The 12,149-nt window shown below is 44.4% G+C and overlaps 1 protein-coding gene across 1 annotated transcript in view; it reads right to left on the bottom strand.

The window, feature by feature from the left end:
* COL23A1 (collagen type XXIII alpha 1 chain) overlaps positions 1-12,149 on the bottom strand; it is a 119,926-nt gene that overhangs the window by 25,490 nt on the left and 82,287 nt on the right. Inside the window, exons 3-5 of the mRNA XM_086851699.1 lie at positions 7,673-7,699; positions 5,795-5,821; positions 5,145-5,171 (exon numbers count right to left, since the gene is read on the bottom strand). Coding sequence (XP_086707825.1) covers positions 5,145-5,171; positions 5,795-5,821; positions 7,673-7,699 — 81 coding nt within the window. The remainder of the gene's footprint in view (positions 1-5,144; positions 5,172-5,794; positions 5,822-7,672; positions 7,700-12,149) is intronic.

Raw genomic sequence — 12,149 nt, 5'->3', positions numbered from 1 at the left:
AAGTGTGGGATTTTTCAGAAGTCCTTAAGTGACTTAGCAGCACAAGTCCCATGGCCTTTCAACAAGATCTGGGCTCCTAAATCACTCGCATCCTTTTTTAAAAAACCCAATTGCAAATGCTGAACACTGCAACCAATTATGTCGAGTCTCCCAATGAATTTTTCCTAATTACAATGTCCCATTTAGAGTTCAAGGATTTAGATTACTTTTAATGCATTTTTATTTTACAATACCAACAGTGCTTATATCAAATTTATAGGACTTTGCTGCTTGATTCCCAAATCTCACAAAGAACCAAATGCTAAAACCCATCAGTTTTATGTTCCTCTACTTTGACAATGCCTGCTCCCTAAATTCCAATGGGACTTCAGCCAAACATGCTCCCAACAAGCATCTCTAAACACAGCCATGGTTGTGGCAATTTAAAATAGCAGCAGTGCATTGTCAGTCAAGAAAAAAGCAAATGCAGCTCCAACAACCACAGCAAAACAATGGCAGCAGATTTGGTGTCTACCTTGAGCACTCGCCGGCTAAAGACAAGCTGATCATTAGCCAGAAATCCATGATTGAGGTGGGGAAAAACCATCTACATCCAGGGAAAGTGGGAAGCAGAAGAAGAAAGAGCAGCAGTTTAAGAGGAAAACACAGCAGAAGAGTGAGTTTTAAAGGCTGCAGCAATATATAATAATTTTTTTTTTTTTTTTAATAACTAGTTGATACATTTGAAAGTAATAGCCTAGGTAGCCAACACTGGGATTTAATGTTCTGGGTACTCTGGATCTTTGTAACAGGACACAGACTGAGGGAAACAAGTATTTTTTTACTAGTTTACTGCACAATAGGACATTCAAAGCAGCTGGGACAAGGATTCCCCTACTGCAGAATAAAGAGTATTATTCCAGTAAACCCCATAGGGGATGATATATCCCAGCATTTCCCTGAGACCTAATATTGTATTTGTTTTCAGAGGCTCAAATGAATATTGATGTATTCCCAGCCTGCAAATTGCAGATAAATCTCCCAGATTTATATGATGCAAAAACAATGTATTTAGACCGTGTCAGTAGTCATTGCTATTGTGTTTTAGCCTTTCCACTCATCTATCTAGGGAGAAGCAGTAAGACATTTCCTTTCTCAGGACACCACGTGCATCTCCCTTTTCCCCCATCCACCCATCCCTGTACACATCCATAGGAGAATCAAGAGGGTGGAGTGAAGCCACAAGAAGCCCCGTGGGAGCACACAGCAAAGCCTCCATGAGGATTTTTGGAGGGTTCTGGGAAACAAACCTCTTTTCAAAATTGCCAAAGAGCTTTTAAACCTTGTACACCAATAACAGATAACCCCAAACTCCAGTTTTGGGGAGAATAGTGAACTGGCAAGGCCACCTCCTGCTCAGCCTCCCAGTGCAGATGTTTTAAACACCATCATGTCAAGAAGGCAGGAGAAAAGTAGTCAGATAGAAAAAAAAAATCAACCCCAGAAAAGAAGCCCCTACTAAGAATTTTTTTCAAGATGTAGAGAGGGGCTTTAAGCTCAAAACTCACTTAAACACAGTCACTTTTGGGAAGAAGAGCACTGAAATACTGAGAAATTGAAATTAATGACAACACAGAACCCTTACACGTGGCCAGGTCCTCCAAATACTACAGAAACCACCAAAAAGACTCTACTGAGAACAAAGGGTTTTGTGGTAGACAGAAGGGACACAGTTCTGTGGTTCATTATGTGCATAAAGTACACAAGAGCATAAAGTGGGATTTTCATAAAAGCCCACAGAGCAAAACAGGAACTGAATTTTTTTTCTTGTCTCTCAGACTGGTGAACATCATCCAAATAAGCACGTTCCAAGCCCAGCCCTATCTGTTTTAATGGAAAATAACAATTTGCATTTGCTCCAAGGCCAAACACACCATATCCCACCAAATCCAGCCATCACACATTTAATTTTAAACAGCCCCTGTTACAAATGGGCCCATGAGAGGTGAACAGCCCTGAGGGATATTAAATAGAGAGACACCATCCCTGGTTCAAGAGACATCCAGGCTGTAGAGAGCCAGGCTCTAGGAGAGGGGTTAAGTGTGATGGAATAAGATATTCCTGCTCCACAATGCCCAAAGCATCTGGTTTCAAGGCACAGGGCTAACAGGCTGTTGGGTCTGACCCTGTGTAGCACTGGAATATTGGAGCACAGAAACCTGGAACACTGCTAATTTCTAGCTTTAGAGTCCTCGATGTAGCCATTTCAACATAACACTTCAAAGTAAGCAAATAATAAAATAAAGGTATTCATAGGTGTCTGTTGACTGCCACAGAGAGCTCTGCAGGATGCTTCCTGTGCTGAGTTTTTATCTGCAGTGTGAGCTTGGCAAGCAGTTACAATTTTGCAGAAAACAAGGGAGGAAAAGCTCCTTTGGTGTCTGCACTGCAGAACTGGTTCAGCCACGGCAGTGTTTGGCCCCCAGCAGCTCCGGATCCAGGAGATGCTGGAGCCATCTCCATCAGCACTGGCCATGGGCAGGCGTGTGCCATGTGGGCCACTGCAGACAGAGCATTTCTCTCACCAGCTGAAGCTCATTTTCTCCCTCTGGAGAGCAAAGCTGGTGCTGCTGCTGCCACAGGCGCTCTGCATCCACCGGCCCAGATGTGCAGAGATTCCTCAACCCCATCATTTGTCTAAACATCTCATCTGTCAGTACGAACAAGATCACCCAGCTAAGTTCATAAATCCAGAGCAGTTGGCCCAGTGCCAGCTCAGGGAGCAAGTCAGGCTTATAAATCCTTTCCAGGGGTGCAGCAATGTATTTGACTGAGAGAGAAGCACAGGCACAAATATCAGGGCACATCTGTCCCAACCTTAGCAGCATCCCGCTTCAACTCCCTCTATCTTCCCAAGAGCAGAGGGGACCTGCTTTTGATTTCTCCCTATAAATACACTTCCATGCATTCTATCAGTACATTTGGGCACATTTATTCCCCATCCTGAGCAGGTGAAGCTGCACAGCATCCTCCCTCATGCTGCTTACAACAAGGCGCATTCAGTGATGAAGACAACCTAAGGTGATCTCCTTCCTCAGCTGTCCAAAATCACCCTCCAGCATCTGCCACCAGGAACACTCCCATGTGCAATAATCTCTGTGTTTGTCCACCCTGGTGGCAGGTGTTTACTACAGGAAGAGAAGCAATGCAGACATGAACATCTTTGGTAGCTAATCCCTAATTGCCATCACCTCACTCCCACCACAGACAGTCCCTCCAATGCCACCCCAAGGATTATTCTCTTTTAATCCATCATTCCTAATGGTAGTGTTTCAGTGTTCACTGACACACTCTAGCCTCATTCCACCACCCATGGACGTGACCATTTACAAGGAAGAGGGCACTGGATATAGTCCTAGTTATTTATCTTCCCATCGATGGAGTGAACAGCATTGACACATCTTTCAAAATCAGCTGAACAAAGCAACAACTGAAACTTGAGGAATAAGATAGATTAAATTCAGAAACAAAAAGTAATCTAGACCAGATGGTATTAACAAGTTTTGCCTCCTGTTCACAACCCTGAGTGTCTGGAGACATAAAGGGAGCTATTTTCAAAGTCAGGCACCTGTTTTTAGGTCTACTTGTACATGTTCTGCTAGGCTTTTCTCTCCCTCTTTCTCCCAAATTGTTTTTGAGCCTTTTTCTCACTGTTCTGCAAAAAGTCATAAATAAATAAAAACCTGAAGCAAAATCTGGACAAATGTAGATCAGGAAATGCAAAAATATGCCCCCGAAACCCAGCAAATTTTTCTTAGTAGATGAAAACAAAGGACAAGTGTTACCTTGAGAGCTGGTACCTGCCCTGCAAGTCCAGATAGAACCTGTCCCAGAGCATCTCCTGTAGCAGGAGGTGAGTTCCACAGCACCTGGCAGCACAGAGCCTTTGGAGCCTGAGCAGCACCTCCTCTGGAATTCCTGAGTTGCCAGCCCCAAAGTCACCCACAGCCCTGGCCAAGAAGTGAAAACTCATGTCCCTGTGCTACTGAATCACCTCTTAAAGCCTGTTCTGAGAACGTGGGTGGGCACTTAGACAAAGTGAGACCTTACACTGAGCCCCTCCTTCACCACACAGGCTGTAAATCTATCTGAGAAATTTTAGGGGCTCTCTGAGCCCCAGGGTGACATTTCCAAACACATCCAAGACAGTGAGGAGCTGCTTCAGAATATGACACTAACTTCATAAAGTGATTTTACAACCTCCAGGGGAAAGAAGAAAAATGTCTCTAAGGCATCTCCACTCAACATTAACCACTGAGATCCTGGTTATGTTTGCAGCAGTGACATCTAACCCAGGTCAGCCAACTCTTGAGTGCCAGCTCCAAATTGCGTCTCCTACAGTGACTGGTACACCAGGACTCCAAGACATCCACACAATGGGGTTTCCAGCAGATGCCCATAACCCGTAGACAACCATACCTCAGAAATACCTCTTCACCTTGTGGTGAAACCTCCCATCTCATCCCCAACATGGGCCACATCCCCCTTGTGTCTCATGGAGACCTGTCCTGATTTCCTTCAGTAAATTTCAACTTCATGCAGCTCCATGAGAAGATATTTCATGAAATTCCAATAATTTCTGTATGCTATAGCTAAAAGAGTTTTCCCTCATCATACAGTTACTCTAAACCCTTTATTTTCAAAGGCAGCCTGGATGTCACCTGGATGTCATCCTGCTACCAGGTGGGGAGCTCAGCAAGAGAGGAGGAATGTTCCATCCTGCACAACTCTGTGCTGGACCTCTCCTTGGGACACCAGATCCTACCCCCACATACTGGTGCTCTAATGCCAACAAAGAAGGAGTACGGCCTCAGGGGAAACTTCAAGAGAAACACCGAGTCTGTCTCTGACACTGGAAGAGGAAATCAGGGATGAGAAAACTCAGTAGAAGCAAAACCCTTCATGAGGGTACCCAAAGATCTTCAACTCTTTTTTTCCTCATGGCCAGAGTTAGGAAAACCACCACCACAACCAGCTCCAGAGGCAAAATGAAATGTTTCCACAACTGTTACCATACGGTTTGCAGCAAGGCTGCACAAAGCTTTGTTTTGTGCAGTGACTAAATCAGATTTTGGAATAAATCAATGTGCAGTGTCACTACTTACCCTTGGGCCAATGTCTCCTGCTTCCCCCTGCAAATCAGGAAAAACAGCAAAGGGTCAGAGTTCAAATCTCAACCCTGAAGGGCTGAGCACAGGGTCAGCTGGACACGAGTCCAGCACACAAGGGAAGTGGCAAGAGTCCTATTGCTTAATGTATTTAAAATGAGGGAGGAGAAGGTTTTGAGACAACACAATAGGGAAAGATTCTGCCCTGGCAGGCAATGAAACAGATAATAAATCAGAAATAGCAGTTTGTTTCCAACTCTAAGGCTCTCCTAGCAACTGCTTATGTCCTTCACATGTGAAAATTAACTTCACTTTCAGTAATGACCTTCTTTGGCTCCTCTGATTGCACGGGTGTCATGCAAACAGAGCGATGGAGCCCAGATCTCTCGGAAGAATGAAGAGAGTTTTATGCCACTCTCATCACCCACAGTGGCTTACCAGAACCCTGTAGCATGGGTGAGCTTTAAGACCACACTTGTTCCCCCCACTTTTCTGCAAACTCTTCCTGCCCTCCTGGAGCTTTTCCTGTCACATCCCAACAAAACCCAGCTGAATTATTGGGACAACCTGAATTTGAAAGAATTACAGCAGCAGGAGGATAATCAGGAACTGCTCCCACAAAATCCACATGTTAATGCACTCTTTACCTTTTCCCCTTTTGGTCCTGGAGGTCCCTGGAAACACATAAGAAGAATCCAAGTTAAGGAATGGCAGAATCACCAATGCATGTGACATTAAAACCGAGGAAATCACATTCATCAATTCACAAACCTGAGCCACATTCTTTATTATTCTAAGGAATACATGCCACTATTTTAAGTTGTGCAGTGCTTGACATGAGCAACACTTTACCAAAAAGCACCCACGAGGTCCTGCCTGCTCCTGCCAGGACAGAGTATGGAGAAGGACCAGAGCAGGGCAGGCAGTGTGACAGCAGCTCGCCAACACATGACTCTAAATAGATGAAAAAGATATCTTGAGGTACTAAATCACTTCTAGAAAAAACACATGCTCAGTATATCATTACAACAATTATACATCTGTTTGAAATAAACAAGGAGGACGGGCTGCTTTCTTTGGCCTATTTGCTGAAGGCATCATTCATCTTCCCTCTGAGCAGCTGCCTGTAGGACAGGCAGAGACACTGCAGCCCCAGAGAGAACCCGAGAGCAACACTCTGATGTGTCTGCTCTGCATTTCCTTCCAGCACAGAAAAGTACCAAATCTTGGTCCCAGTGCAGTGTGTGCTCAAGTGGGACCCGGTGGGATGCAGTGGGGGAAGGTCAGCAGAGAGGCCGGCGACAGCAGCATCTGCATTCCCATGCAGCCTCCTTCCCACAGTTTTTCTCTAAGCAAGGCTGCTGGCCCCTTACTGTCATGGAAGAGATCATGAACAGTCTGTTTTGAGTCTGGATGTGTGATAAATTTGCTTTGTCACTGAGATTTCCCCTGCCTCTCACTCGGGGTCTCACTCCTGCCTGGCAGTGGCACCCCAGCCTGGGGGTGCAGGGCTGTGCTCTGGGGTCTGACTGCACTCCCAGCATGAGGCTTTGCTACTGAAAGCCAAGTCCTGAGCACCAGGCTGGGAGCTGGCCCTTCCTTCTTTTCTTGCCTAATGCTTTATTTCTAGATTTTATTCACATTTTTTATCCTCAGGGTTAGGATAAAAACCAACCACAGCAATGTACAGCTATAACAACACACTCCCTAACTGGATTGAAATAAGTGTCTGGAGTAGCTTTTCAATTGCAAAGACTGAATTACTTTTATCCACTTTGAAATCCCACTTGGTTTAGGACCAGAATTTAAAAAGATTTCATATGGGGCCCTCTAGTGAAGGTGGTGGAAGAGAATGGGGTTTGGAAACAAAATACAGAGCTACGACCTTCTGTAGGAACCATTCAGTGGAAGGAATCAGAGCTGGCTAGAGCTCAATTAGTATAAAAATAAAAAAGTCTGTGTTTCTGTAAAATAAGTAAGAAAAGAATGAAGCACCTGAATATCCAAAGGGCTTCCAAGCAAAAATGAAGTCAAGAAAACAGCTCATAAATTAATCCAGTCTGTTCCAAAAAGTATTTCATGGACACTGGGCACCCTCAAGCAGTTCCCAGCTCAGGTTCTTTGGAGGAAAATGGAACCCACCTTTGGGATCAATTATTTTTATGGTATCACTCTGTAGTGCCAGAAGCACACAACCAAGATCACTTTGCTCTTCAAATGTGCTACTGGAGTTTATTCCCCAAATTTGGCCTGATGCCTATCTGCAGTCTGTGCTGGCCCAGCTGGTGCAGGACAGGATGAAGCAGCTGAGATGAGCTGACAGGTAAAGAAAAGTTCACCTCCAGCTCTGCTGGCCAGCCCTGGCTTGGAATTCAAACTTGCATGGAATAATTTTCCCAAGTACAACCGTCCCTCCTAAACAGTTCTATATGTAGCAATAAATGAGTAATAGTTGAGATACTGCCTATTTATTGTGGAGCAGCATGAACAAAGACATGTTATATTTGGCACTTAGTGCTACTTACTGGTTTGCCATCCAAGCCAAGAGGCCCCTGAAAAAGGATGGAAAAGAGAGTATTATTAAAAAAAAAAAAAATTGATTTTCAAACATAGCATTATCAGGCATGCTCTGAAAGAGATTCTACTTACATATAGTACAATCTTTGGCTATGATTCTATGATTTACCTAATCCTCCATCCATACAATCCAGCAGGAAGGTTTCACAGAGGTACAGTAAAAGGCATCAAACAATTTGCAGAGTGTGAAGGAGCGTGAAAGGAAGCGACAGGATTAGTGACAGGGATAAGGTGACCCTGCTCTGGCACTTTGCCTGGGACTCCCTGAGGTTTTGAAAGTCAAAAACAGCAGCAGTAAAACATGCCTGATTTGGTTAAACTGAGCAGATCCATAAGTGATTCACATCAACCTTGGATCTGAACCATGTATTATTGCTAAAGCAGTTAACTCAGTTATCCCAGTTCTTCCTCAGGCCTCCTGTTTCTAGAATTGCTGCATCAATACGGAAAATGGTGAATTCCCCTGCATTTCTGGCACTTAAGCTCTTAATTAACACCAAACACTGAACGTGTTAGGCCAAAGGAAACATTGCTTTTGATAAGGATGTGGGGAGGAAGGAAGCACAGGTGCTCTAAGGCCAAAGCTGCCCCTGTCATCAGCTAGAGCTGATGGGGACAATGTGACACACACGGGTTATTGTAAATCCATTGCCTGTGGCAAATGCAAGGGTTCCACCTCCAAAGCTGCGCCTTGGGATCAGCTCCTGCTCCCTCCTACACCTGCCCTGCACAGCCACACGTGTGGAATATGCACATCCTCCTCCCAGCATGCTGGGATGAAACACCTCCCACGTTACAGCCATGTGAACCATGAGGATCTACCAAAGCAACTGTGGTACAGTGCTAAAGCACCAAAGATATCTGTATTTCTTAGGGAACTGATTGGGGTGAGTCTTTTTTAGTTTATCTTGTATGTGATAGGGAAATTGAGCAAAAGAGGCAAAGGTGGGTAAGAGGAGGCGAACTGGCTGCATTAAAACGAGCATCCTTGTAGCTCACAGCCACTGATAAGGAATAAATTAATCTGCAATGGCTATGCTGATAGGGCCTGAAACCCTGGGGAACAGAGTTCTGTTAGGAAAAAGAAGTAAATCCAGATGAGCTGGACAGATCATCAGTCACTGGCTTAGAGGGGCTGGGGGACCTGTACAAGAGAAGTTCACTTGAAAACAAATGAGGATTTCTTTACACACGAGGTTTCTGAGGTGACCAGAAGCATAGGTTATATTCCTCATAAGATGTGCATTTTTTCTTATAAGGAGCCCTCAGTACTCAAAAGGTACATAGTGGTAATGAAAAATATACATAAAGCAGTTGTGTCTGTTAATACAAAGGCTTGCAGGTCACAACCAAACTACACCTCCTATATACTTTATCTCACCTCAGTTCTTTAGATTCTAAAAGCATTTAGATTCTGGGAATGGCATCAGGTTCACAGGGCTTCGTTCCTGAAACTAAGTTTGAGATGATTCATCTGAAGCTCCAGATGCAACTCCCTGACTTCCAGAGGATCAGACGTGGGATCTGAGCAGAGAACTGGCAGCACATTCAACTTCTCAGAGGAGTAGAAGTCCCAGAATTATTATTTTTGTAAATATAAAATGCCAGTTCTTCAGCTTTTAGCTATTCTTGTATCAGTCCACAAAGAGACATCCAGAAGCAAAAAACAATGGCCTATTCAGATGTTTGAGGGAAAGCATGTAATGCCTGTGAGAAACAACATCCATCAGGGTTCCAGAGGGGCTCTTGGCCAGCCACAGCACTGAATGGACAAGACTAACACAGACTTTTAAATGCCTTGCTAGTCTGGGATGGAGATTTAATTGACTCTGCTCTACCTGCCCAGCCAAATGTCTGTGTGAGCAAGGCAGGGTTCCCAAGAGCAGCCAGGAGATTTCAGGGGTATAGCAGAGAGAACATCTGAAATCTGGGCTGCCTGGCTTGACTGCCTGCAAATCTCAGGAGTGCTCATGTGTTGAGATTGCTATTGTTTTTATTTGAATTCTCCTCCATGTCATTTTAATTAAAGATGAAGCAATCTCTAATTAATTTGATAAACAAGGAACAGGAAAACAACAAGTAACCCTCTATTTCCCCACTTCAAACCAATCTCTATAGAAGTTTTTACTTTGAGGGGACAAAAATTACTTTAGCTTAAACAACCAGGAAAAGTGTATGAAAAAGAAGTTTTCTGCTTGGACATCCCAAGCAATAGAAAGCATTGCAGTGGCTTTAGGCTCTACTTTTTGCCCAGAGAGCAATTTCACTTGTGCCTTCACTCACTCTTGATCACAGTCCTTTGCTCTAAATCACACACAGTGATCACAATTCAGACAACTCATTACTCACTACATCAAGAGGGGACAAACTTTGTGCCTAGGACAAACCCAATGTTTTAAAACAATATAGAGGGAAAAGTCAATCAATTTCCCCCAAAACATAGTTCTGACCAAAGCTATCACTGCACTGGCTAAGGGGACAAAACCTGTCAACCATGGGTGCTTCAGGGACCCACACTGTTGGGGTCCCAGATCACCCTAGAGGCCCTTCCCAGCTGGTAACCCACTTACATCTCATTTTCTGACCACACTGAGGACCAGCTGTGTTCCAGGACCAGCCTGGCCAAACCAGCCCTGTGGGACACCCTTCCCCATTTGAAAAGAAAAATTGTTGCTGCCAGTTTTGCAAAGAGAATACATCTGCAACATGTGTCTGGAACTGTCAGGCAGCTGGAGCAGGAGGAGCTGGGTTAGTGGGGACAGCTGGTGATGGAGCAGAGGTGAGGGATAATTGGAATTACATGCCTTGGTTTCACCCCTCACGAAGAGTAACATAGGCACAGGTGTTCCTGTAGGAATAATCATCCACAGTGATCCAATGGTACTCTCCCTTTGCCATCAGCTGGACATTATTTATAAATTTAATATATTTTATGGTATACATTGATGATCTATTATTTAATGATACCAATTATACCTTGACCCTGAGAATGCAGACATGGGTCAGATAAGATGTTGGAGCTTGAGCAGGGCTTGTTACTATATCATGTAGTCTTGATGCATGCCTTGGTTTTGCCACACAGCATTGCAATTTCAGAGTAAGGGACCATATTCAGATGCATTTTAAAACAAATTCTGATGTATTTTTTATTTTGCTTCACAGTAGAAGATCAGAAGTCTTGAGATATAGCACCAAAATATCACCTCTCATTGCAAAAAGGAGATCCACCCATTGCTGAGGTCAGCTGAAGGCTTGAGAACAGTTTTGAGCTCACCCAAAAGGGAAGATGTGGAGCTTGCAAGCTCTGGTTCACATGCAAAAGCTCTTCCAATAAATAACAAGCATTTCCCACGTACATCACTCACCTCTGGCTCAGAGCAAGCCGAGGTGCCAGCCTGGCCCTCTGCCATCCCCCTCCAGTGTCCTCACTGCTGCTGGCAGGGATGGACCTGCTCTTAAAGCATTACATGAATTTTAAGGGGGGGAAATATCTAGTAAAAACAAAGCCAGAGATTACTAAGAGGACAATCCTTCTGAGTTGGGAAATCTTCTCTTATGGTTATTTTTAATGTTTCCTGCTCTGATAAAAATTAGCACAGGGGTCGGAAGGAACCCTGCAGTCAAATTTTGACAAATTCAAAGGGCTGCCTTTCCATCTCTGTCTCTGTGGTTTCAAAAAAGGGTAGAATATTATATTTCAAGGAACAAAAGAACATGACAGTATTTTAGTATCCCTGCAAAAGGCCCTGGGTCATCTGCAGCACAGGCAGGGAACAGGGACCATCCTTTCCTATAGGCCACGCTGTAAATCCTCACAGGCGGGACAGTGTCTGCTGGCCATGTGGTTCCTCAGCACATTTTTGTGTGAGAAGAAAGCTCTGGCAAAAGCTGTGGCCAAGCACGCCCTGCCAGGCCCGTCACAAGGAAAGTAAAGGAAGGCAGCCAGGTTGCTGTGGCTGCTCCCAGCTTCCCAGCTGAAGGGAAAGGGGAGAAAAGGGAATGAGAAACAAGAAATTAACTGTGAGTCCTCTAAATAGCAGCTGGGAATCACTGGCACTGACTGTGAATAAGCTGAGTCCAAGAGACTTGCTCTGAGATGTCACCTCTTCCCCAGTTAATGCTACTCCTCTTCCCTCCCTGAAGTCCTCCGCACAGAAGAATCAGAAGCCCTTAAAAAATAACATGTTTCTACTCCATACAATACCACTGCTGCTGCACTAATTATTTGTCCTTTCTAATGCTTTTAAATTATTGTGTTTAAATACATTATTTAATTTATGGTCATACAAGGAACTACCCCAAGTACACACCACTCACTGCTGTGAGCCTGGAAGAATCCTGGGCAGGAGGCTGCTCCATGAGCCCTGACTTCTGGGTCCCTGGTGTGAGACCCCAGAATCATATCAGCCAGCAGCATGACAAAAC

This window comes from Cyanistes caeruleus, chromosome 15 (assembly GCF_971803275.1).
Source record: "Cyanistes caeruleus chromosome 15, bCyaCae1.hap1.1, whole genome shotgun sequence".
Lineage (NCBI taxonomy): Eukaryota > Metazoa > Chordata > Aves > Passeriformes > Paridae > Cyanistes > Cyanistes caeruleus.
The sequence above is the reverse complement of the archived record's forward strand: the minus strand, read 5'-3'. Positions and strand labels throughout refer to the sequence as shown.